General features: G+C 43.9%; 1 protein-coding gene across 1 annotated transcript in view; it reads left to right on the forward strand.

The window, feature by feature from the left end:
• The first annotated feature begins 2,081 nt into the window (after positions 1-2,081).
• Positions 2,082-26,588, forward strand: part of ATP6V0A2 (ATPase H+ transporting V0 subunit a2) — a 40,103-nt gene continuing 15,596 nt past the window's right edge. The window contains exons 1-11 of the mRNA XM_004430067.3: positions 2,082-2,310; positions 6,945-7,023; positions 9,112-9,209; positions 10,693-10,830; positions 11,756-11,844; positions 13,045-13,171; positions 17,551-17,633; positions 19,665-19,758; positions 20,544-20,756; positions 25,887-26,037; positions 26,282-26,418. Coding sequence (XP_004430124.3) covers positions 2,194-2,310; positions 6,945-7,023; positions 9,112-9,209; positions 10,693-10,830; positions 11,756-11,844; positions 13,045-13,171; positions 17,551-17,633; positions 19,665-19,758; positions 20,544-20,756; positions 25,887-26,037; positions 26,282-26,418 — 1,326 coding nt within the window. The 5' untranslated portion in view covers positions 2,082-2,193. The remainder of the gene's footprint in view (positions 2,311-6,944; positions 7,024-9,111; positions 9,210-10,692; positions 10,831-11,755; positions 11,845-13,044; positions 13,172-17,550; positions 17,634-19,664; positions 19,759-20,543; positions 20,757-25,886; positions 26,038-26,281; positions 26,419-26,588) is intronic.

Genomic DNA, 26,588 nt, shown 5'->3' on the forward strand with positions numbered 1-26,588 from the left:
AAATGTGATTAGCTGCAGGAATCATAGCATCCATAGACTAAAAATAAGCTGGTTTTCAACGAAGGACAGTTTTTCCTAGTTGACTCTTGAGAGAAATTCCTCTTGTGGCCCCTTTCAAGGGGTCTGCATGATGCAGTGAGGGGTGGGGAATGGATGTCTTCAGTCACAGCCTTATAGTGGCCACAGAGCAAATCTCCTGTGAGTTTTCTTTGTGGGCCAGATAATTTACTCACTGTTTCAGATGGACTTTGTACACCATCGATAAACCTAATTGTGAAAAGTGATTCTCTTCCCTTTCACACATTTTGGTTAGATTCCTGGGGCCTCAGTGCTCAGTAAATTGTGTAGTTGCGTCTTCACTCAGAGTCCCTGCCTGGGGGAGTTTCAAATCTTCCCTCCAATCTAAATCTATAAATCTAGTACTATTTTTCCCTAATTCATATTAAACATGTATTTGTTATGGTGTGTTGTGTTATGTCCCAATGACATAAAAAATTTCCCTCAAGTACCACTATTTGTATTACTTTGGGGGAACACTGGATCCCCCCTTTCTGCTGCTCTCTTTCTTTGATTCTGTTCTCCCTGGGTTGAAGTGGTTACGCCCTATAGAAGGAGTTGAAGATTGTCTTTTGTCAAAGAAAAGGAAATACCCACTGACTAAGTAATTGCAGTGATTCAGAAAGTCTTTCTATGGCAGTTAGTATAACTAGCTCTGAAAACTTAATTTAAAATTTCCAGATTTCCAGGTAATTAAGCCTGATTTTGTGGGATTTTTTAGGATGACTTTTGTACTTAAAAGGGAAAAACTCACTTTGGCAGTAGAACAGATCTGAGGGGCATACTATATGGGTTTAACTTTTCTAAGTTTATATTTCCATGTATGCATTTGAGAAATATTTATTGAGTGGCTACTGTGTGCTGGATCCTGGAGCTACCAAGATGATGTCCCTTGTCCAGTGGAGCTTACATTCTCCTGGGGGAAAACTGGCAGTAGGCACACAGACAAGATAATTTCAGATAGTGGTAGGTGCCATGAAGAAAAGAAAATAGGGATGTGATGGGGCGGGGTGGGAGGGCTACTGTCGCTAGGAGTCAGGGACAGCCCCTCAGAGGAGGGGACATTTGAGCTGAGACCTGAGAGAGCCCGCTTTGAGAAGGTCTGGGAGCAGAGTGTTCTAGGCAGAGAGAGGGGTCAGCAAATTCAAGGGCCCCGACCTGGCAAGAGAAAGAAGGCAGGTGCGGCTGGAGCGAAGGGAGCCCGGGGCAGCTTGGAAATGAGGGCTTGGGGAAGGCGGAGGCTAGATCCTGTGGGGTCATGCTGGCCGTGGGAAGAAGTTTGGATTTTATTCTGAAGGCGGTGGGAGAAGCCAGAGGATTTTAAGTAGGCTCGCATCAGATTTTCGTCTTCTGTCGGAGATGCCTGTAGCTGCCGTGGGGGGATCGCAGAAGGCATGAGCAGCCAGCGGGATTACAGCGCCGGGCATCCGACCTGCTCTCTGTCCGCACAGGGACAGGACCCGAGAGGAAAGCGAGCCGAAAACACCGTATGGTCTGATTCCGCTGATGTGAATGCCGCATAGGCAGATCTATGGCGACAGGGCTGTTTAGTGGTTGCCCTGGGCTCCCGATGGGAAGGGGATTGCCTGCAGCTTAGCAGGAGGAATCCTTTACGGGCTGATGGAAAGGTTGTAAAATTGGTCGTGATGATGGCTGCACGACCACTCTGTAACGTTACTAAAAACCACAGACTTGTACACTCTAATCGGGTGAACTCTGTGGCATGTAAACTCATTGTCATAAGATCTAAGCAGCAGAGCGGGGGGCTGTCTTCCGCCGGGTCCGGCCGGGCGCGGGGAGCCTCGGCCGCCCCTCGCCGGGGTTGCGCCGGTTGGCCCAGCCGCGGTCGGCCTCAACTCCGGGCGCCCATTGGTCGGCCGGCGGGGCGCGCGCGCGGGGGCGGAACCGGAACCGGCGGTGGGGGGCGGGGCCTCGCGGGGGGCTGTGGCGGCGGCCGGAGCGGCGGCCGCGGTGGCAGGACCCGGGCGGCGGTGCAGTCGGGAGCCCCATGGTGCGGGGCCGCGGCCAGGGCGCAGCAGGAGCCCGAGGCCCGCGCCGCCCCTGCTGACCGTGCGGGCCCGCGCGCCCGGAGCCGCCGCCGCCCTCGGGCCCCGCGGGGGCGCGGGCCGGCCGGCCATGGGGTCCCTGTTCCGGAGCGAGACCATGTGCCTGGCGCAGCTCTTCCTGCAGTCGGGCACGGCCTACGAGTGCCTCAGCGCCCTGGGCGAGAAGGGCCTGGTCCAGTTCCGAGACGTGAGTGTCGCCCGAGCCGCGGCCGTCCCGCTGGGCCTCCTCCGCGGGCGCCGGGCAGGGCGGCCGGGGCCGTCGGGACCGCCCCGTGTCGTCCCCGTCAGCTTCGGGGAGTGCCGTGGATGCTGGGAGCGCCCGGGCCGCCGGCACCGGGCTGAGCGGGGAGCGGGTCCCAGAAGGCCTCTTGGAGTTCTTCTGGGGCTTACGGGGGTGGCCGGGCACACACTAAGCAAATAAGTGTGTAAACGAGAAGCTGTTGGCAAGAAAGAAAATACAACGGGGTGGCGCGATGGTGACTCGGGTGGGCTGGTCCGGGAGGCCTCTCTCAGGGGGTGACGTTTGCGCCGAGACCTGAATGGGAAGGAGCCGGCCGTGGGGAGATCCGGGGGAAGGGGGTCCCGGGTGGAGGGACAGGAGAGCCCGGAGCCTGGCTGGGAAGGCGCTTGGTGTGAGCTCCTGGAGGGAAGGGGTGTTGCCGGTGTTGTTCAGAGACGTGGGCTGATGTCCGGACCGTGAGCGGCGCCAGCGCCGGCAGTGTTTGTTGAACGGGAGCTGTCTCCCGAGCGAGTAATAACAAACCCTTGGTTATATATCTGCTCACGCGTTCGTTTGTCTCCACCCACGCCTCAGGATAAGGGCCTGGCCTGCCTTGGTCACTCCCGATTCCCCAAGACTTAGCACAGTCCCTGTGCTGGTGGGCATTAATAGGCGTCTGTTGAACACTCGAACAAGCTTGTATTGAGTGCTTGCTCTGTTCTAGACCCTGGTTTTGGTGCTGGGGACGCGGTGGTGAGCAAGGCAGACAAAGTCCTTGTGTTCTTGTTGCTCCCAGTCTGGGAGGAGACAGATAGACATAGTCCTCTGACTATGGACTGTGATAAATGCCCTGGGGGGAAAGAACCCCTGTGGACCGGAGGTTATTAAGCAGGACCTGATACTTACGGATTGAGCTGAAAGTCACTTCAGGTGAACATCTTATTTCCTGGGCCACAGCCTTCATCTCCTGGTTGTTTCCCTTCATGTCTTGGAGGGGGTCCTTAATTTCCAAAGGGAACATGCCTACCCAAGATGTGATGTCAGTGATCCTTGGGGTGGCCGGGTGAGGCGGTCTCAAGGTCAGGGAGAAACTCCTGTGTGCCAGAGGAGGCTGCAGGGCAGGCCTGACTCTCCTCCTGGTTCCTGGAGCCACTGGGGCTTCCGAGCAGGGTACCCACTTACCTGGTGGGTGCTGTGCTGAGCTGTGAGCAGCACCCGAAAGATTCAGGAAACAGTCGTGAGGGAAACAGGCTCCCTTCTTTATTACACATGGATTTGTTCCATCCTGTTAGTGCTCAAGCCAAGAGACTTATCAAGCTTAGATCTTAGAGATTTGAACAAGTGTCCTAATCACCACAAAGATGCCAGTTTCACAGTGCCATTACGTTAGGGAGTGGGGGATACTTCTCTAACTGAAAATCAGTGAAAGAAAAAGAAAGTGTGGTTCATCTTTTTGCAGAAGGAAAATAAAACTAAAATGCTAAAATGAGCTCTTCCTTGTGTGTTGCTAGGTTTTCAGAGCTCAGGTAAGCGTGTGTGTGTGTGTTTGTGTGTTTGTGTCTTCCAGTTGACTGTCAAGCAGCATGGGTGCTGGCACAGAAAGCTCCATCACGTCTGACTCTTTTTCTGCTCTTTTCTGGAGTTTCTTACTGACTTTGGGTTCACCGGATGGGATCACTGACGTCAGTCTTTCCTGGCTTGCACAGGCTGGATGGTTTTCCCCTTTTCTTTTAGTAATCTTTCTAAGGGAAAGGAGGCAGGTCAAAAGTTTCTGTAGTGACAGCCAATAAGAAGACCTGGAAAAAAAAAAGGTTTTTCAACTAACCAGCAGGACTCAGTGAAGGGAAAGTTCGTCTCACTGTGTAACAGTCTGCAGTCTAAGAACAGTTTACTCCTTTAGTCCTTTGGCTGCTGGGGTGGGAACATCCCTGCTGTGGGTATCAGTAAAAACACACCAAGTATCCTCGGTTGGTGTTCCCAGGTTAAATGTTAGTCCCAAAATGAATCTATGTTAAAATGTGCTTAATATCACTAGCCCGGAGTTAGGGGGACATTGCCTCCCTAAAAAGAAAACAGAAACAAAACTTTGTTAAAAAAAACCACACAACAGGGCCGGCCCCGTGGCTTAGCGGTTAAGTGCGCGCGCTCCGCTACTGGCGGCCCGGGTTCGGATCCCGGGTGCGCACCGACGCACCGCTTCTCCAGCCATGCTTAGGCCGCGTCCCACATACAGCAACTAGAAGGATGTGCAGCTATGACATACAACTATCTAGTGGGGCTTTGGGGGAAAAAAAAAAGGAGGAGGATCGGCAATAGATGTTAGCTCAGAGCCGGTCTTCCTCAGCAAAAAGAGGAAGATTAGCAGGGATGTTAGCTCAGGGCTGATCTTCCTCACACACACAAAAAAAAGAAACCACACAACAGAAAAAAAAGTTAATATATGTCAGATGGCGTCTAGCAAACCCAGTCATGTTGGTGTCATTGCCGTAGAAATTGGCCTCTTCTTAAAGATTCTGTTGTAGAACCATAATGTCCTATTAGTGTTTGAGATTGAAGGAAAAAAATTGAAATTGAGAAGTGGTGTCATTTGTAGACGGCTTTGGTGCGCAGCTTCCTTTTCACGTTCTTAGTTCTATAGGAGTAGATGGTGTTTGAATCATTAGGGACTTGAAAGTGGTTGCTTTAGGTTAGTATGACCCAGAAATGAATACAGATGTGGCAAACAGAAGTGAAATTGGAAATTTTATATTTCTTCTGGTTAATTATTAAAATTTGAAAAACTAAACAAAAACTGAACCTTTGGGGTAGATACTTCTCAGTTTGCTTGAGCAGTTTCATGCCAAGCCGTTGTCTAATTCTGTTTTTTGAGAATGCCCAGTACAGATGCTTGATGGAATAAAGATAAAATTCTTGCCCTAAATGCCTTTCAACATGAGTGATTACTGTAATTTTTTTTATTATAAAAGTAATATATGTCCATTGTGGGAAATTTGGAAAACTTCCAAAGAAGAGAAAGTAAGAATAAGATGGTAACTTCCATGATCCGAATACCTAGAAATAAACGCTTTAACTTTTTGGTTAATATTGGTCAATCAAACGTTATTTTTCTAATAATATTTTAAAATGTACATATGTATGTATTTTTTTTTTTTTGTGAGGAAGATCAGCCCTGAGCTAACATCGGTGCTAATCCTCCTCTTTTTGCTGAGGAAGACCGGCTCTGAGCTAACATCTATTGCCAATCCTCCTCCTCCCCCCCCGCCCCCCGCCGAAGCCCCAGTAGATAGTTGTATGTCATAGTTGCACATCCTTCTAGTTGCTGTATGTGGGACGCGGCCTCAGCATGGCCGGAGAATCGGTGCATCGGTGCGCGCCCGGGATCCAAACCCTGGGCCGCGAGCAGCGGAGCATGCGCACTTAACCACCAAGCCACGGGGCTGGCCCAGTGTATGTAATTTTTATGTGACTGGAACCACACTGAAAATATCTTGAATCTTTTTCACACACAGATCATGACTAATCTCCTCATTTTATTAAATATTCTTTTGCAATATTTTTTATTGTTTTAAGCTTTGTATTAGAAGAAGTTAAGTAGAGGAAAGAGTATACAGGAACAGTGAATTCCCATGTACCCATAGTATAACCTCTCGGCCACTCATTCCATCCTTCCACCCCCTCCTAGACAGGACCATTTTGAAGCAAATCCTAGATGTATAATTTCACTTATAAATATTATAATAAGTATCTCTGAAAGGTAAGGATACTTAAAAATCATAACCCCAATACCATTATCATACCTAAAGTTGTTAATAATAATAATTTCTTAATATCAACTACCTCAGTCATTTAGAACATAATTTTTAATAAGTGCATAGTAATCAGTTATATGACCAAACCATAATTTTATACTTTATTGATGTGTATGATAAAATTCACTGATTTCAAGTGTACAGTTCATTGATTTTTAGAAAACTGAGTTGTGCATCCATCGCCACCGTCCAGTTTTAGAACATTACGTCACCTGAGTGAGATCCCTTATGCTGACTTACAGTTAATCCCCATTCCTCCCCCAGCCCCAGGCAATCACTACCCTACTTTCTGCTTCTAACTTGGCCTTTTGTGGACATTTCGTAGAAATGGAATCACACATGTGGCCTTTTGTGTCAGCTTCTTTCACTTGCATCATGTTTCTGAGAGCCCTCTGTGATGTTGAGTGTGTCAGTAGCTGGTTCCTTTTCATTGCTGAGTAGTATTCCATGGTATGGATACAGACTGTAATTTCTTTAACCCATTTTCTGTTGTTACCATTTTTTCTCTGTCTCTGAGAATGCTGTTCTTCTAGATAAATTTATATGTGTATCTATAGTTTTTCCCTTTGGTTAAATTTCTTCATGGGATATCTCTGGGCCAAAGGATATTTTTCAGGCTTTTTTGATAACGGTTGCCAAATCGCTTTCCAGAAAAGTCATGTCAGTTTATACTTCCATTCAGTAGTGTATGAGGACGTGCTTTTCCTTAAACCTTTGCCAATAATATTCTTAAAATCAAATTTATTTTTAAATTTTAGAAAGTTCAAAGCAAATTTTTTATCCTTTTCTCAGCTGAACCAGAATGTAAGTTCTTTTCAAAGAAAATTTGTTGGTGAGGTGAAGAGGTGTGAAGAACTAGAGCGAATTTTGGGTAAGTTTATTTTAATACTTAAATAATTATTTTTATGTAGGCAAACCTTGTTCACTTTAGAAAAATTAGAAAATATAGACAAGCAGAAAAGAAAAAAGAAATTGTCTGTATTCTCACCATTCAGAAGTAATCACTGTTATGTAGGTTTATATTATTTTTATATAATAAAATATATATTATATATAAGCCTATATATTGCAGGTTGATATTATTTTATATATTATACTTATTTTTTATATTTTTATATTTTATATTTAAAAATATTTATTTTATATTATTTATTTATTTTTAAATATATATGATATTTCTATTTTTTCCATACTTTTTACTATTCATCTATAAAAGTAAGGATCTACATACGTAATGGTCAGGTTACTTTGTTCTCAGCTTTGTTTGTCACTTAATGGTACTCACTGTAGCGTCTTTACATTCCATTAAACAGATTGACCCATCATCATTTTTAATGGCTGCATAGCATTTCATTGTATTAGTGAACCATAATTTATTTAACCAATTCCTTGTAGTTTATTATAATTTAAAAACATTGTATACATGTTAATATATGACTTAAAATTACATCAAAGAACGAGGGAGGGAGGTAGGAAGTAGCAGGTAGAGGGGTTGATAATTTCCTTTTTCTCAGGCCTTCTGAAGGTGTTAGATCAGTGTCCTCTGACTGTTGACCATTCAGACTCAGTAGTTCAAGCCTACTTCTTTATCTGTAACATCTTTAACATCTTAACCTGAAACAGTCATTATCAATTCAAGCCCTGAAGTTCTGACTGAAATAGGGGGGAAAATGATCTCAGACAAATGACTGAAGTACAAAATTTGTTTGTAGAAGGATGAACAGAAAAACATGGGGATGAGAGAGTTGGAGACGGGGGAGTGTATGAGTTTTGGAATGATTTCTAATAGCTGATAATTATTGTGGGTTTTATATCTTTTAATTGGAGATTTTTGAGATCAAAAAACCTTTGAGTCCTCTGAAGTCTACTCCTTTTCATATTGTTTGAGGTCCTGGTTACATGTGTGGATTGTGTACCATAGCGACATTGCATTTCTCTCTTGGCAACACACGTGTTATTGGACAGGTCTTATATTTGGAACGAGATTTTAAAGGCAGGATAGAATGACAACCTATTAGACGAGTCCAGGACTTCCTATAGCTTAAACTGTTTCAGAAAGAATACAGACTTAAAGAAAAAGGAACTCTCAAGTAAGTTTAGGTATGAATGGGTTAAAACAATTTGCATCCATTTCTAGAAACCGCTTAAACCAGTGCTTCCTTTGCTCTCTGTTGGTAATACTTCCTCACTTTTCTTTTTCTTTCTTTCTTAATAAAACAACTAGTAACGCTTCTCCAAGATATTATATCTAGTCATGACTTTATCAGGTATTGTGACTTTTATCCTAAGGAAAAGGACCCTCTGTGGAATTGAAAATGTAAACTAAAGAACTTAAATTAATTTTGGCTGGTTCGCTGTTAGTTTCATGAATCTAGTTTTTGATGTAAGTAGGCAAGCAGTGCAAGCTGTTCTAAGTCAGAGCATCCTGGCTAACTGTCCTCTCCGGAGAGCCGGCTTCCTGCCCTGTGTCTCTCAAGGCTCCTTTGCTGATGGGGGTCCTGCTTTTCCTGATGGAGACTTCTTTCCTCCTGAGGGCGTCTGCAGGGAAGTCACAGTGCTGTCTCTGGTGGGACCATTGTAGGTCTGTCATTGGGTTGTTCCTGACTTCTGGGTGTGTCCTTCACCTTCTGCCTTATCTACAGGTGCAGGTCAGCTGTGACGCCAAAGTTCTTCCAAGTTTTAGAAATGAAGAAAATGTGGGGAATTTCAGAAAATGTTTCTCCAGGTTATTGTTTGTTTTGTCACAGCATGCTGCTCTCTCTCGGCAGAATTATTTTGCACATCTTTGGAAACAAGATCTCAAATGGTGACCTATAAGTCAGTTGGAAGAAGCAAGATTTTTGTGCATTTACACATTAATTTTTCGATGACCTAGGCAAGGTTGGGATGTAAAATGTTGTGACTGAAATGCCTTATAGTAAGTTTTTGAGTCCAGTTTGTTTAATTTTTATTTCCACAGCGTATTTGGTGCAGGAAATTAACAGAGCTGATATTCCCCTTCCCGAGGGAGAGACCAGTCCTCCTGCACCACCTCTGAAACAAGTTCTAGAAATGCAGGTAACTTGTTTCTGGAGACACTGTCTTAAGTCACTCGTCTCAGATACTGCTTATTTCCTTATTTTATATTGTCCAATGCTTTTCTGCCTTTCTTCTCAAAACCGTGGAGTGAAAATTAAAGAACCTCAGTAATGGCTTATCTGTGACAAATTTTAACTGTAATTCAGTTTTCCTTTAAAATATAAGATGTGTGCTCTCTTTCCAGGTGGTGTTGAACAGAGGCTAATGAGAATTAGGTTGTGAAATCTGGTTCTTAGTCATGTAATGTTTCCTAAAGGTCATCCTGGGCTTATCCATGCCTTAGCTTGCCTCTCCTAGTGCACGTAATCGAGGCTTCAGTCCTGTGCCCTTCACATTCTTCCCCACTTCACTGCCCTTCCCCTCTGACTTCCAGAAGCTAGTATGACGGTGATATGTTGTTCCAGGTGGGCAGCAAACAGAATTCCTTCTCCCTGAGTTCAGTGTCTTGGGTGTTGAGGATACAGTGTTCTCCCTGTGAGAACACTGGCTGGTCTTGTTCATTAGCATCCCCCCATGAATTACCCATTGAGGTTTCCGTCTAATCATCTGATAGTTCATCACACTGGGAAATAGACTAGAGCTCCTTGTAGTTCTTCTGAAACGATTAGTACTGTGTAACCGGGACCATTCCATTGCTGGCTGCTCAGGTGGTTTATCTGGGAAGAAGTCATTTAACGTTTGGTATATGAGTGGACTCGAGAAAGACTTATACAATCAGATGAGTAGAAAGCAGTTGTCTGGTTTGGCCTGTCTGATGGGTTGGTTATGAGATAATTACAAATATAGCGATTACTGACTGTTTATAGTTTTTATAAAGCAGAGCACAAGTAATGAATGTTGTATGTCAAGTGATTTGTGTGAATATGAATTTTCATTGAGTCAATGATTTGTTTTACAGATTTATGCTTCTATTGTTTTAATACTTAAGTATTCTTAAGGATGCTTGCTATGTAACTAATTATTAAAGAAGATTTGTGCCCAAGAATTTCTATGCCCAGTAACTGTGCAAGTGCAACTGCATAGAAACTCTTAAGCTAGAGACTAGGAATAGATATGTTTAGAAAAGATTATCTAAAAATTTTCTGTTGCAAATAAAAGGAAATGTAGACCTGAAAGAGGAAGACTCTCCGATGTGTGATAATTGAAAAGCAGGCGAAGGAAAACCGAAAACAATGATAGGAAGTGAGATTAGAGACTGGGCGCAGCCCTGGGGTCCAGACTTCGTCATCACAGCGTCCGAATGCTGTCTGCCATACGCGGCATGCGCTTTGTTGGAACTACCTGAATTAATGTGAAACAATAAATGATGAACTTTTAAAATCTTTGCATGTTTTCATATGTCTGTCAAACTATCATAAATTCTGGCTTTTTCAGACCATTGGTTTTGGGGTACTGTAGAAAGATGATTGGAACTAGACTCGGAGCTTACCCATACTCTTAAGTAACTGCCGTTTTGTTTTAGGAGCAGTTGCAGAAGCTCGAGGTTGAACTGAGAGAAGTCACTAAGAACAAAGAGAAACTGAGGAAAAACTTGCTCGAACTGATTGAGTATACGCACATGCTGAGAGTCACCAAAACCTTCGTGAAACGAAATGTGGAGGTACTGACGACACCTAGGAGGACGCGCATTTTTCATAAAAATCTCATGCCCATGAGGTTTCCTATTTTACCAGTTCCTGTCGATGTGTTGCGTTTTTAAAGAGATACATTTTGATCTTAGCTTTATTTTCCTGTTGGATTGTATGACATTAAAAAAGCTTTAAGGGGCCAGCCCCACAGTGTAGTGATAAGTTCGCCCCCTTTGCTTCGGTGGCCCCGGTTTCGTGGGTTCGGATCCTGGGCGTGGACCTATACCACTCGTAAGCCATACTGTGGTGGCGTCCCACATACAAAAATAGAGGAAGATTGGCACAGGTGTTAGCTCAGGGTGAATCTTCCTCAAGCAAAAAAAAAAGGCATTAAGCCGTTTCCTGTGTTGGTTGGTTTCAGCAATAATAATACTTCGTATCTGTGAAATGCTTCAGTTTGTAGTTGAAAATAATCTTATTGTGATCATGAGAAAAAATTGAACAGTGGAAGTTGAATTCTTAAAATTTATTCCCCCCCCCCAAATTGCTAAGAGTAAAGGAAGTAAAAACATCTCTAATTTATAAAAATAAAGAATAGTCTATGTAGTAGCACTATACTCAGCTGAGTATCAGAGAGGGGAGAAGTACACCCTTCCGAACTCAGTTTGACTTCATATAGTGGTGACCTCTGACAAAGTTACTCCATCTTGGGTTAAGGTGATGACATAGATTATAACTATGCTTTTATGTAAGTGTCTTCAAGCAGCTTACAAATAAGGGATGGGGAAATTATCTTCTTTCTTTATCAGAGCTGAGTTGCAGTCTAAGTTATCTTGGGGCCTCGGCACCAGATCTAAGTAGTGAGTTACGATGCCCTGGAAACCTGTTTGGAAGCATGGCATGAGAAATAAAGTGTCACTTTTAATGAGATACCCTTGGTTTCATGTCTCTTTGTAGTTTGAACCCACTTATGAAGAATTCCCTTCCTTAGAGACTGATTCCTTGTTGGACTACAGCAGTATGCAGAGGCTGGGAGCAAAACTGGGGTAGGTGACAGCAACCGGGGGGTCAGCTCTGTACTTCCCTCTTGTCGAGGAAGAGGAGCTGACTGAGTGGGTGAATGGGCCCTGCCTGAAAGCCTGTGACTGAACGAAAGAAAGTGAATATTTGTTTAAGCAAACACTGTACTCCTGTATTTGCTGAGTTGAATTACTCAGCTGTATTGATTTTTTAGCTAAATATGATGGGAATTTCTTCTTTTGGTGTAATCAGCTAGAAAGAAGGAACATTTATGCCATTCGGTGTTACTCCAATAAGCCTAAAATAATTGGTCATTGAAGCGTCAAGTCCTGTTTTGTTTGGTGGAAAGGGGCTAGACTGAGTTGGGTAATTTATTAATTGTATTTTAAGGGTCTCTTTCTGCTGTTTATTCTGTCTGTTTACTTGAACTAATGGTAACTTGTTTCCTCATGTGATCTGTGATTTCTTTTTGTTATGAACTTATGTTTCTCTGTTCCTTATCTGTAGGAATTCCTTGATGTTTAGTTTGAGGATGTATTCCTTCAGAGAGAATTTATTTTTACATTTGTCCGGTACCTGGGAGCCCTCTACCAACCTGGAATCATTTTACATTGATTTCTCAGCTTGGGATTTTTTGTTTTTCTGTTTGTTTTTTTACTATGCAAGTAATGTGAGTTTAAGCCACAAACCTGAGTGAATTCTAAATTGTGGTTGTAAATTCTTAAGGAAGATTTTTTTGTTTCTATCCAGAACCAAAACTGAAATAAACAAGTTTACTTGTAGGCTCCTTTGCAAGGTGGATTTTTTCTAGTCCACCCATTCACTAAAGGTGTAGCCCTTTGGGGGAGTCCCAATTTTAGGGGGACTAGCGGGGATTCAGTTCCATCGCTTCACCTTACATTGACCCAGTGCCTGTCTTCCGTCTCCCATGCTGGCGTTGAAACTCGAGGCCTTAAGATACTGGATTGGTATAATATATCAGGATAGCTACGAGGTCTTGTTTTATTTTTGGATTCCAAGAATTTCTCTTAATTGTAGGCTCAGCTATACCTTTAAAAAGATGTTTCAAAAATATTTTATCCAGCGTTTTAGATGTTTTGCAGTTGGAGGGCTTTCAGGATATCTTTATCATTTTCCCAGAAATGAAAGTCTTCATCATCCTTTTAATGCAGTTTGATAATACTCATTGCTTTCAACTGACTGCAGCTTTGTCTGTTGTCTCATAGGTTTGTATCTGGCCTAATTAGCCAAGGAAAAGTTGAAGCATTTGAAAAAATGTTGTGGAGGGTCTGCAAAGGGTACACCATCGTGACCTATGCAGAGCTGGATGAGCCCCTCGAAGACCCTGAAACGGTGAGTAAACGTCACGATCACCTTTTAACAGTGACAGACTTACAGCCACGTGGGAGGCGCAGTGCAGAGTGTGGCATCTGAGAGGGAGCTGTTCACCTGACGCCTTATCAGCCTCGAATACGTTCGTGTGGTTCCTAAAATCGAGGACTTTCTCCCTCACTGTCATAATAGACTAGGGGATTAATATACCATACAATCAGGAAGTTAACCAGGGTGGATATGTCACTACCCTCCAAGCCTCAGACCCCATTCAGGTTTCAGTGGTCTTCCCAATACTGTCTTTTATAGCAAAGGATCTAGTTTAGAATCACACTTTGCATTTGAGTGTCACATCTCTTTGGTCTCCTTCAACCTGAGACAGTTTCTCAGTGTTTCCTTGACTTTCTTGACCTTGACATTTTAAAATTATTACCAATTTTTTTGGTAGAGTGTCCCTCAGTTTGGCTTTGTCTGGTGTTTTCTCCTGGTTAGATTCAGGTCATGCTTCTTTGGCAGGAAGGTCACAGAAGTGATGCTGTGTTCTCTTCCCTGCATCCCATGGGGGCCCACAGTTCAGTTGGTCCCATTGCTGGTGATCTTCTCTTTGATCACTTGATCATGTAGTGACTCTTAGCTTCTGCGCTGTGAAGTTACTCCTTTTTGTTTGTAATTAATAGGTGTTTTGGGGGAAGTGCTTTGAAACTCTGTAAGTATCCCCTTTCTCATCAGATTTTCAGTGCATTCACTTATTTCCTATTTTACTCAATGAGTTATACTCTGTTACTGTAATTATCTATTTTCATATTCAAATTCTCTAGATTTGGCCAGTTGGAGCCCATTCAAGCTGGCTGTTCTATTCTTTTTATGGGTTCCCATCATTTTTTGAGCACTTACTTGCTTTCTTGCACAATAAGATGTCCAGATTCATCTCGTAATTTCCCTCACACAGCTCTAGAATCAGCCATTTCTCCAAGGAGCCTGCTTCTCTTTAGTGGAGAATGGTATTTAGAAGCCAGCATATGGTCTCTGGATGTGCCCATTGTTACTCAGGTGTTGCTGTTCCCTGGCTCTGTCAGTGGACAGCTCTAGGATGTATACACACACACACACTTAGAACTTTATTTCAAAAGATTTTATTTATTTATTTTTCCCCCAAAGCCCCAGTACGTAGTTGTATGTCACAGCTGCACATCCTTTTTTTAGTTGCTGTATGTGGGACGCGGCCTCAGCATGGCCAGAGAAGCGGTGTGTCGGTGCGCGCCCGGGATCCGAACCTGGGCCGCCAGCAGCGGAGCGCACGCACTTAACCGCTAAGCCACGGGGCCGGCCCACAACTTTATTTCTGTACCTATGTGTATGTATTGAAAACTGTGAGTTCACATCCAATTCCAATCTGATACCACTGGATTCAGTCTAAGTCCATTTCTTTCTTTCTTTTTTTTTTTTGTGAGGAAGATCAGCCCTGAGCTAACATCCGTGCTAATCCTCCTCTTTTTGCCGAGGAAGACCGGCTCTGAGCTAACATGTATTGCCAATCCTCTTCCCCCCCCACCCCCAAAGCCCCAGTAGATAGTTGTATGTCATAGTTGCACATCCTTCCAGTTGCTGTATGTGGGATGCGGCCTCAGCATGGCCGGAGAAGCTGTGCATCGGTGCGTGGCCAGGATCCGAACCCCGGCCGGCAGTAGCGGAGCGCGCGCACTCAACCACCAAGCCACGGGGCCGGCCCTAAGTCCATTTCTGTACATGTCACTTCTTTCTTTGATAATGAGAAACTTTGCTCCCATTATTGTTAATGTGTTTACTTATTTGATCATCCAGCTGTATGTGACCAATGTCCCATCTCTGCCGCCCCCTTCCTCTTGCTGCATGGAGCTCTTGAGTTCCCCATCCCCATCGCCCACTGGTGTGGATGCCCGCCTCACTCCACCTAGGCTCTCAACCCACTCATACCCACCTGGACTGCTCCCCTGCACCCAGCCTCCTCATCTGGCTTGGGCTCTGACTTTGCCCTGGGCCACTGTCCACCCCATATCGCTGTCCATCCCCCGGGTCCAGCCCCGCATACACTTGCTGAATTATTCAGGAAGGAAAGCCAAGGGGCAGGAGAGAGAAAGAGCCATAATCACCTTTTTAAATCTGTGATTTTTTTTTTTTAGACTTCACCATAAAAATAACTGTGTTACTCTAGATGAGGATGAACTGATCTGCAAAAGGTAGAAAATGAACTTGGGCTTCTTAATTTTGAGAAAAGAGTTCGTGTTTTTTTTCTAGATTTGCCTCAGGATTTGTGGCTGCAAAGTTAATATATATCCCGTAGTGGTTTTGACACAAACAGAGGACTTGGCTGTGAAATGATTTTCATAATGTTCAGCCTGAGTAAGCCACACATATGGGAAAATCTAATGAGTCAAGCTGTTCATTAACCATACACCTGTGATATTTTCTCCTTTGTGTGGCTCTTGTAACTGCCGGGAGCAATCTGTTAATTATCCTTCTACTGTGACCATTATGACCTCTCTATGTAAAGCTGAAGATCAAAACTGTTCTGAAGTAGCATTTATATATTCTTATGAGTTTTTTCTTTATTAAGAGAACACATCAGTCATTCTTATGCAGAGCATTTACTCAAGTTAAAAAATTTTTTTTTCTATACACTTTCTAAGCACTTTTGTGCTGAGTTTTACCAGAGATGTTAAAGGGCATCAAATGTCTGTGAGGAAATACAAGAAACGGATAGAGATTTGTATATCTTGAAAATGCAGCTCCTCCCCCATGATTCCAAAGGAAATGCACGCTCATTATAGGAAATTGAGAACAATATAGAAAACATGAAGAGGAGAATCAGTCACCTGTAATCCTCCCTCGCAGAGTGCCACTGCTTACGTTTCTGTGTGCATTCTCTTGGTCCTGGTTCTGGAGAGGACGTGGGGTTTGATTTGCCCGTCTGTGTTACTGCTCTCTTCCTGTCCACGCCTCCTCAGCCCTGCTGGCCTTCTTGCTTTCCCTCACCTCGCTTCTGCGTGAGCTCTTCCTGAGGCTCCGAAGGCTCCTCCTCCACTGTCCACGTGGGCTGCTCCCTTACCTCCTTCGCTCCTTTTGGCTCCCATGCCCCCTTCTCGGAAGGCCTTCCCTGATCACCCTATAAAATCACAGCTCCCCGCCCCTCCCCCGCCATCGCCCCTTTCAGCATTATTTTTTTTATAGCTAGCACTTAGCTCTCTTTGACATATTATGTATTTTCTTTATGTCTCTCGCTGCCAACTGGAATATAAGCTCCCCTCCTCTTCTCCTCCCCCAGGTCAGGGATTTTTGTCTGTTTTCTTGACCGCTGTATTCCTAGCACCTGGACCAGCGTCTGGCAAACAGGCCAAAAACCTGTTCCGTTTTATTTGTAGAATCTTTGTAAATACAATCAATTCTCATTATTCGTAGTGGTTATGTTCTATAAAGTCTCTGTGAATACTGAACCACTGCTCCTGGGGGACATGCAGGGTTAGGTTCCTGCCAGCTTCTGCTCACATGTTTGTCGACCTGCCAGTAGGTAACCTTGTTTTATGTTTGTTTCTTTTTTTTTTTTTTTGTGCGGAAGATCAGCCCTGAGCTAACATCTGTTGCTAATCCTCCTCTTTTTTGCTGAGGAAGATTGGTCCTGGGGTAACATCTGTGCCCATCTTCCTCTACTTTATGTGGGACGCCGCCACAGCGTGGCTCGACAGGCGGTGTGTTGGTGCGCACCCGGGATCTGAACCTGCGAACCCCAGGCCACTGAAGCAGAGCGTGTGCACTTAACTGCTGCACCACCGGGCTGGCCACTATGTGTGTTTCTATTTAAAGATACCTTACTTAATATATAGTTGACTCATTAATATTGAACTCCCCGCCAACAGCACTGTCACTCATGCGTGAACAAAACTTATACAACACGCGTATTTTCTCTGTAAGACACATCACAGTCTTCCTGTGCCCAGGAACACTAGACAGTGCTTCAGCACTACCCCCGAGGACCTTTTTAAACAGTGAAATCACCAACGAAAAGCCCAAAAATGGGAAAAATTCGGTACTGTCAGACCACGAAAAGGACACTTGTTAACAGTATGAGAGCTGAAACAAGAAGGCCGAATGCTCCTTGTTTGACTCAGCTGGAATATGCAGGTTGGGTGACTCAGAATTTTTGTTGCTCCACATGTCTGCAAACGACCGAGAAAACACTGCGAGTATTGATTTTGGAGTTATAAATGATTTTTGGGGTGAATTTGCAATTATGGAATCTGCACATAATGAAGATTGACAGTATTTGTTGAATGAGTGAATGAACTAACTCTCTGACGGAGTTTGAGCTGCCAGTTTTCAAAGTTCTAGACACAGAAGTAACATTTAACCTTGTTTATTCTTTGTAGGGAGAAGTCATAAAATGGTATGTGTTTTTAATATCCTTTTGGGGAGAGCAGATTGGCCACAAGGTTAAGAAGATATGTGATTGGTAAGAAAATTTCATTTCATTTATTTCTTTATATTCAGTAACCTCTAGTTTTCCTTAAATGTTCCTCTGTGTTTGAAGAGAAATATAGCGGGTGCAAAGGCTGCTGGGTTTTGTTATATGATATCTTTCAGTAATATCATGTTTTTAAACATTCAATTTGTTACCTCTCTTGCCAGTGCAATACTTAAAATAATTTAAAAGTAGAGACCATGATAATAACATTCCCAGATGTGATTTTTTTCCTTGGGACTTAGGATCAATTGGAGAAGGAATCAGATTTTAATATTTTGTGCCTTCCTCATAGTTTTAGCTGCACATAAGCTTCTCTGTCATCATTGAGCACGTGGTTCATCTTTCCTGAACACTTGGCGGTTTTCTCCTTTGCACCATGGGGAAGGGGTCATGGTGAGTGGTGAAGAGTGTGGGCTCTGAGTGGCCTGCCTGGATTCAGAGCCTGGCTTTGCCGCTCACTCACTGGGCAAACTCAGGAGTCACCAAGTCCAGGTTTCTCGCAGGACTGTTAGGACTAAATGAGGTGATGCAGGGAAGAGGCTCCGGTGCAGCGTGAGCCAGCAGTCAGTGTTGAGCTGTGTTGTAACAAGAATCCACCTGTGACTTATTCTTGTCAACAGATGGGAAAATAAGTCAAGCCAAATAAAAAACTCAAAAGAACTCGTTTGTTTTCTTAGGCTCAGGGAAATTTTATTTTATTTATTTATTTTTTATTTATTTATTTTTCCCCCAAAGCCCCAGTAGATAGTTGTATGTCATAGCCGCACATCCTTCTAGTTGCTGTATGTGGGACACAGCCTCAGCATGGCTGGAGAAGCAGTGCGTCGGTGTGCGCCCGGGATCCGAACTCGGGCCGCCAGCAGCGGAGCCCGCGCACTTAACCACTAAGCCATGGGGCCGGCCCACTCAGGGAAATTTTAGATGGCCTTGTTTCTTGCAGGATCAGGATGGGGCTTGAGTATTTCCTTTGGATCAGAGTTTGATACTCAATCACTGGTGGTATGGAAAGTAATTTTAGATATTATATGGACAAACCTGTTATTTTAATAGATACATATTTATTTTTATGTAGTAACCAGCACACAAACCCATGATTTCACAGATATCATTGCTTAGGATAAGAGTAAGTATTTAATTTAATAGTCAGAACTTAAAGAAAAACGTGAAGTATGGCATTAAAATATTAAGGCCATGTAGGAGCAACTGCAGTTTGGGAGGCACAGCTCTCCCTGCCCCAGGATGTTGTGGTGTCCTGCGGCCCTCGGAAGACATTGGCCCGTGGGGTGATGTAGAGGTTTACTGCGTCATGTGTCAGAGGCTGTTGCTGGGAAACCAGAGCTTTTTGTTCCATTTATTTTCTCTTTTTATAGGTGATTGTTGTGTATGCTTTGTCTTTTTATTTTTATTTTTTTTTAGTGAGGAAGATTGGCCCTGAGCTAAGCTCCATTGCCAGACTTCCTCTTTTTGCTGAGGAACATTAGCCCTGAGCTAACATCTGTGCCCATCTTCCTCTATTTTTTTTTTTTTTTAATGTGGGATGCCGCCACAGCATGACTTGATGAGTGGTGTCTAGGTCTGCCCCCAGGATCCAAACCTGTGAACCCCCCGGCCGCGGAAGCGGAGTGTGCGAACTTAACCACTACACTGCCGGGCCGACCCCTCTTTGTCTTTGTCTTTGTTTTTGTGTTTCGAACTTGTTTAATGATTCCCAACTAAAGGATGGTGGTGAATTTCAGAAAGTTGGAATTGGGAACGAGCTTCCAGGAATCATCGAGGGCAGAAATAGAATTTGGATCCAAGAGAGAGTTTGCTAAATGTGAATTCAGTAGATGTTTGTTGAGTGGCTGTGTGCAGGGCCTTCCCGTGGGCAGGTGGCTGTGTCTGCACCTTTTCCCAGAGGGCTGCTTCTATCCATTTTGGAAGGAGCTAGCCCCAGGTGGTGGGCTGATGGAATTCTGCTGTTCGATGTAGCCTCTTCTAGTCTGGCGGATGTGAGACCGTGTTGATTCTGTCTTCTAGTTACCACTGTCACGTGTACCCCTACCCAAGTACTATCGAGGAGCGAAGGGAGATTCAGGAGGGCCTCAATACCCGCATTCAAGATCTGTATACTGTAAGTAAAGCCTTCTTATCTGAGGCTTATCAAACATTTACACATCCATTTACTTTCTTTTTTAATATGGAAAATTTTGGTTGTGGACAAATCAAGATGTTTTAGGGAGACTGGAATGTCACTTACCTCCCTCCTCTTCATGAAAGTTGTATTTTAGCAGCCTGGTAGAAACGTGGATATCATGATGGAACTTTAAAAAAGCTTCTTTGATCATCTCTAACATGTTGGAGATAATTCTTCATCAGAGAAGACAAGCCCCATTTAAAGTGGTGGCTGTTATGTTACCTGCACTGTTTTAATTGGTGTTTCTACTTATGTCAGTAAGGGCTCTTGGTGGCAAGAAGTGGACTCTGACTCACTTAAGCAAAAGAGGATTTCCTGGCAGAATGGGATGGGATGAGAGTTGGTGGCTCACAGGTTGACAGGGAGCTGGGCCGAGGTTGGGAATGGGGAAGAACCGGGGAGCTCTGGACGCAGCCAGGCCATCGTGCTGTCACAGTGATCACGACTTCTAACCATTTCCTGTGCCCCTGGGGTCATGTTCTGGAGAGGCAGCTGCCAAGAGAGCATCTGATTAGCTGAGCTTAGGTTTTCTGCTGGCCTCCTGGAGGTCCTGGGGGCCCGGAGGAGGAATGAACCACTCCCTTAACTGTCCCAGGAAAGGCCAGTACCTGGAATCACCCCCCATCAATGGGGAGAAACTCCCCTAAAGGAAGTCAGGTGCCCCGTGGGTGAAAACTGGAAAATGCCTACTCTGCTGAAAGCCTCTGTTTGTGCTTACCCAGGTGCTTCACAAAACCGAGGATTATTTAAGGCAGGTGCTATGTAAAGCCGCCGAGTCGGTCTACAGCCGAGTCATCCAGGTGAAGAAAATGAAAGCCATTTACCACATGCTGAACATGTGTAGCTTCGACGTGACCAACAAGTGCCTCATTGCTGAAGTCTGGTGTCCCGAGGCTGACCTGCCCGGTCTGCGCCGAGCGCTTGAGGAGGGGTCGGTAAGGCCGCCGCTCCCTTCCTGCCAGCACCAAAAACACTGGCCCTTCTTGGTGGTGCAGCGGTTAAGTGTGTGTGCTCTGCTGCGGTGGCCCGGGGTTCACAGGTTTGGATCCCAGGCGCGCACCTATGCACCGCTTGTCAGGCCATGCTGTGGCGGCGTCCCATATAAAGTGGGGGAAGATGGGCACGGATGTTAGCCCAGGGCCAATCTTCCTCAGAAAAAAGAGGAGGATTAGCGTCAGATGTTAGCTCAGGGCTAATCTTCCTCACACACACACAAAAAAAGACTGGCCCTTCTCTTGGGAAACCAGAGAAACTGATAAACTCAGAGAAATAAAGAAAATTTCGTAGAGCGATGAGAGGGCACCATATTGATGCTTCTTTTGAACTGGAATTAGGGAGAGTCAGTCATTCGAGGATGTGTATGTGCTCATGCATTTTTAATTCGCTCTTTTGAGGAAGTCATAGTCACATGGTTTAAGTCAAAACAATGTAGAAGACACAGAAAGGTGCTTCCTCCTGCCCTGTAGCCTCATTTGTCCAGGTCCTCTGCTCAGAGATAACACTGTTTTGGGTGTGTTATGTATGAGTTTCTTAATCACAGATAAGCAGAGAGGGATAGATATTTTTGTTTCCTTTTCTTCACAAAAGGTTGCATGTTATTCACATTGTTCTTTTCATTTAATAAAACTTCCCTGTTTTTTATACTATTTAGTATCCCATTGTATGGATGTACAATGGCTTGTTTAACTGGTTCCCTGGTCGTTTAGGTGGTTTCCAGTTTGATGAATACCGTTGCAGTGACTAGCCCGTGACCTGTCATGGTTCAGTCGTGCACAAATCTACCTCTAGGATCAGTTCCCAGATAGCGAGTTGCTGGATCAGTTTTGACAGATATTGCCAGCTATTGCATTTCTCTTATTTTGAGTGAGGTTGAATATCTTTTTGTATGTTTAAGAGCTTTTTGAATTTTTATTTTTTTGGTGAACTCTGTTCACATGCTTTGTGCACTTTCTACTGGGTTGTTGGTCTTTTTTTTTACTATTTCTATTGGCTCTTTGTCTGTGATATGAGAAAAAATATTTTCCCCCATTTGTCACTTGTGTTGGTGTTTCTGTTTATTTGCTTTGGTCTTGCAGAAGTTTTTTGTTAAATGTAGTTGAACTCCTCAATCTCTGCTCTTATGGCTTCTGATCTTTGAATGTGGTAGCCCCCCTTATCCATAGTTTTGGTTTACCTGCAGATAACTGAAACAGCGGATAAGGGGGGGACTACTGTAATGGGCTTTTCCCACTCCAGGGCTATGGGGTCAGTCTCCCATGTTGCTGTGAGGGTTTTCCTGTATCAAAACTCAATTCTTCACTGGAAATAACAGATTTATGTATTTCGAGTGACAGTTGAGGAAACAAGCTTTCATGTGAGTTTTTTTGTTAATCATTTTGTCTCATTACATAATTCTGTGGTGGCACAAACGTAAAATGTAATGTCTGTAATGACACAAATGTAAAATACCCAGTGCTGAGAAAGAAGGTCATACATAAATATAATTAGTTTTTTTGGAATATGAGACATGTATTTTAAAGATCTAGATGATTCTTACTTATTGAGGTAACCTCAGTTTTGAGGGACATGACTACTATTCTTGTTATATGTGTTGTGTGTGTGTGTGTGTGTGTGTGTGTGTTGTTTTTAACCTTCAAGGTCTCTGTATTCAGTTTGGATATGGTCCGGATTGCTGTTTCTCCCATGTCCAGAGGTACCCGCCTGGTGTGTTTTGAGAGCGTCTTAGTAAGGTGTCAGTGGGCATTTGTCCTCCCCACATTGCACAGCAAGTCTCTGCTCCATCTCGCAGCTTCTAACTCAGCTGATTTCCTTGTGAAGGGGATGCGCTCTCTGCTGCTCGTTTCACTGTGTCCTGTCCTCACATTCTCCCCTCTTCCCTTCCCTTATCTTCTTTCTTGTCTCTCCTGTGGCTTTTCGTTTCTCCTTGCACCATTAGTTTTTTTGAAAAAGGGCTGATTTTCGTAGACATAACCAGCCAATTAAAACGTTTTCTAGTGTCGGTGGGAACCAGCTAATCGCCCTGCATCAGCAGTTGCCGGTCAGCGATGTCTAGACGATGTCTTTTTGCTGCCAGTACGATTGACTTGGCCTGGGGTGCACAGTGGTGCTGATGCAGAGCTCATGGCGGGCAGCGCCGTGCTTACACTGGGCCACGTCGAGGCTGCCGGCCTGCAAACCACCGGATTGGTGTTGACGGCTCTGGTCATCTTGGCTGCTTGAGGTGGGGTTCTCTAGGGTCCTTGCCAGGGGCTTGTGGGAACAGTATTCCCTGAGTTCTCACGTGCTGACAATAGTGTATGTCTCCTGCCTTTATCATTGGAAGTTAGTTTTTTGGAAATAAAATCCTTGGCTCATTTTTAAAAATTTTTGCTTTTGGTTTCTATAGGTATCTTAAACATGTTACTCCGTTTTGTTCTGGCATAGTGTCTAACAAAAAGCCTAATATTAATCTAATTTTCTTTTCCTTATATGTCATGTGCTTTTTTTTTTTTTTGTCCTAGGTGCTCAAAGAATTTTTTCTTTTTCTTAAGACCAACGATTTTACTAGACTATGTCTTAATACGGCCATTTTGAGTTGGTATCTCAGACGTACAGTGTATTCTTTCAATATATAGTTTTTTTTTTTCCTGTCAGGAAAGCTCTCCTGAATTACAGCTTTTAGTATTTGTTCTACTCTCTTGCTCTGATTTTTTTCCTTCAGGAACTTGTGTTCTCCTTAAGTTGAACCTTCTTTGCTGATCTTCAATATTCGTCACTTTTCCTTGAATCCTTTTTGTCTTTCTTCACTTCTTTTTGACTTGTAAAAATTTCCTTTCTTTTCACTTTCTACTTCTCTTACAGCATCATTATTAGAAGGTTTCTTCACTTTTGAGTTTCTTCTAATTTTGTCTCATTTCTGAAATAAATTGTTTCTTCTATTTCTCTTTCCTTTCTGAGTTCTCTTATCTTGTTTCTGGCTCTTTCTGATTTTGATTTGGTGTGCTTTTTCATATCATGTATTATTTTTTTAATTCTTTTAGCTCATTCTGAAATAGTTGAATTTTCATGTGGGCATGTCTTTCTGGTGTGCTTTCATTGTCCGTATGATGTTATTCTGCTTAGTCCTTTTTCTTACTGTAACTTTATATAAGATTTGACCTCCATCCTTCTTTTGATCACTTTTAAATGAAATTAGTTTTCTGAAACATGTTTAACATACTCAAGGAAATTCTATATTATACATAGTGTATATTCATGTATATGAATGTGTATTTAAGATACTCAGGGAAATTATTTATTACGTATAATATAAATACATCACATATTTATACAGAATTAGTTTTGCAGGATATGTTAACTTTTTTGTGTGTGAGGAAGACTAGCCCTGAGCTAACATTGGATGCCAATCCTCCTCTTCTTGCTGAGGAAGATTGGCCCTGGGCTAACATGTGCACCCATCTTCCTCTACTTTATATGGGATGCTGCCTCAGCATGGCTTGATGAGCAGTGAGTAGTTCTGCGCCCGGGACCTGAACTGGCGAACCCTGGGCTGCTGAAGCAGAGCGCGCGCACTTAACCACTATGTCACCGGGCCAGCCCCGACATGTAAACTTTTAAAAGGAACTTTTAAAAGGAGGCAGGTTCAGGATTGCTTTCCTAACTTCACCGAGTTTTTTCTTTTAGTATTTGTGAGCACTGATCAGAAATACGTTAGCTCCTGGACCTGAGACCTCCTCTGTCCCTCTCTGTCTGGACCTTCTCTTTCCTATCTCTTTGTTGCTCTCCGGCTCAGTTTTGATTTCACTCCCAGCGGTCTCTCCTCAGTGTGGGACCCCCCCTCCCCCGCCACCCCGTCAGGAGGGCGCCCTGGCTGGTCTGTTCCGTGAGGCGGGGGCTGGCCTGCCGTGGCCCCTTCAGACTTCTTGCACTTAGCCACTCCTGGACTGCACAAAACCCCTCCCAGTTTCAGCCGCTTTTCTTGGGTTGGCCTGCCATGCTTTCTGGGGAATGCTTTTGGCTATTTTGGGGTGTGTTTTCCTCAGGTCTCTCAAATGCCCCATTGCTTCCTTCGCCTCCTCTGGTCTGGAGGCTGCTGTCATGCAGGTCTTGTGGCATTGAGTGGTTTGTCCCCACCCATTTGTGTTTTGTGGTCAGTGGGGACATAGTTTTGTTATAAATGTTGTCCGTGGGATTTTGGTTTTGCTATCTAGCTGTCCTGCCTGCTTTGAGGGGATTCAGGGAGATTCAAAACTATGCCACTGCTGGGAATTTCCCCAGAATACCTTTACCTGTGTGTGTTTTAAGAAATAGAATTTGACTGGAAAATCCAGTTTTCTGGTAATAACCTGTTTTACTCTATTTAAAAATATTTTTTTCTCCCAGTATAAATCAATATAATATATTTCAGAAGAATTGTAAACACTGAAGGAAAAAATTATGTATATGATTTTGCCATGCTGATGTTGACATTTTGGTTTACTCTTGTGTATTTTTTGGTTTTATTAGGTAATACTGTAGTTGTTTCTAAATTCCTCTCGAACATTTTTTTCTTTATTTTTTTTCCTGAGGGAGATTCGCCCTGAGCTAACATCCGCTGCCAATCCTCCTCTTTTTGTATGTGGGCCGCCACCACAGCATGGCCACTGACAGACGAATGGTGTAGGTCTGTGCCTGGGAACTGAACCCAGGCTGCCAAAGCGGAGTGTGCCAAACTTAACCACTAGGCCACTAGGGCTGGCCCCTCTTGAACATTTTTGAGAGATAAAATGTTAAATTCAGTTTTTTGTTGGTGATTCTGGGACCACTTATATGTGCATATACCTGTCAGGCCTGGCTCTTCCCTTCCTGTTCCCATTCACTCAGCCTTGCTGTGCCCTTCCTTCTGCAGGACCACAGCCCCTGGGTGCTGCCCCCCCGAAGCCTTCTGCAGTTCCTCCCATCGCCCCTGCTGTACTTGAACCTCTCAGGTGGAAATTAGTGCTTCTCCATGTAGCCACGCAAGGACCTGGCCATAGCAGGCAACCGGTACTTGTTGAATGAGCTCTTGGATAGTAATTTTTTTCTTTTTCTTTCTTTTTATGTGAAAGAGAGAGAGCGGTGCTACAATCCCCTCATTTATGAACATAATCCCAACAAAAGAAACACCCCCGACTCTGATCCGCACCAACAAATTCACCGAGGGATTTCAGAACATCGTGGATGCCTACGGGGTCGGGAGCTACAGAGAGGTGAACCCAGGTGGGAAGTCTGAATTCGCAGGTCTTGGTATTTTATACAGCATTGTTACTTTTTTTTCATATGAGGATGTAATGGATGTTTGGAGAGGTAGGCTCACTACTACTGTTTTGTCATCTTATTTAGTATAAAGCATTACTTTTAAGCTATCAGTTCTCTCTTGAGAATTCTGGAGCACATCAGGTGTTTACATTCACTAGAATGTTCTGCCCTTCCCGTGATTCAGAGTCTCTCGCTTTCCCTGCAGCTCTCTTCACCATCATCACCTTCCCCTTCCTGTTTGCCGTGATGTTTGGAGACTTTGGACATGGCTTTGTGATGTTTTTGTTTGCCCTCTTGTTGGTGTTAAATGAGAACCACCCCAGACTCAGTCAGTCACAAGAGGTAAAAATATAAACCCTCCAGCTCATTACTTATGGTTGGGCAGCGTTAGTAATGGTTATCTTCTGTTTGACCAAAGAAGAGATGCTTCTTACGTGTTCACTTTTGGCAATAATCATACTCGCCCTGACTGAGATGTATGAGGTGTGGGTCTGGCATCTCCGTGTGACAGG

Source organism: Ceratotherium simum, chromosome 35 (assembly GCF_057802395.1).
Source record: "Ceratotherium simum simum isolate JZ-2026a chromosome 35, ASM5780239v1, whole genome shotgun sequence".
NCBI classification, from domain to species: domain Eukaryota; kingdom Metazoa; phylum Chordata; class Mammalia; order Perissodactyla; family Rhinocerotidae; genus Ceratotherium; species Ceratotherium simum.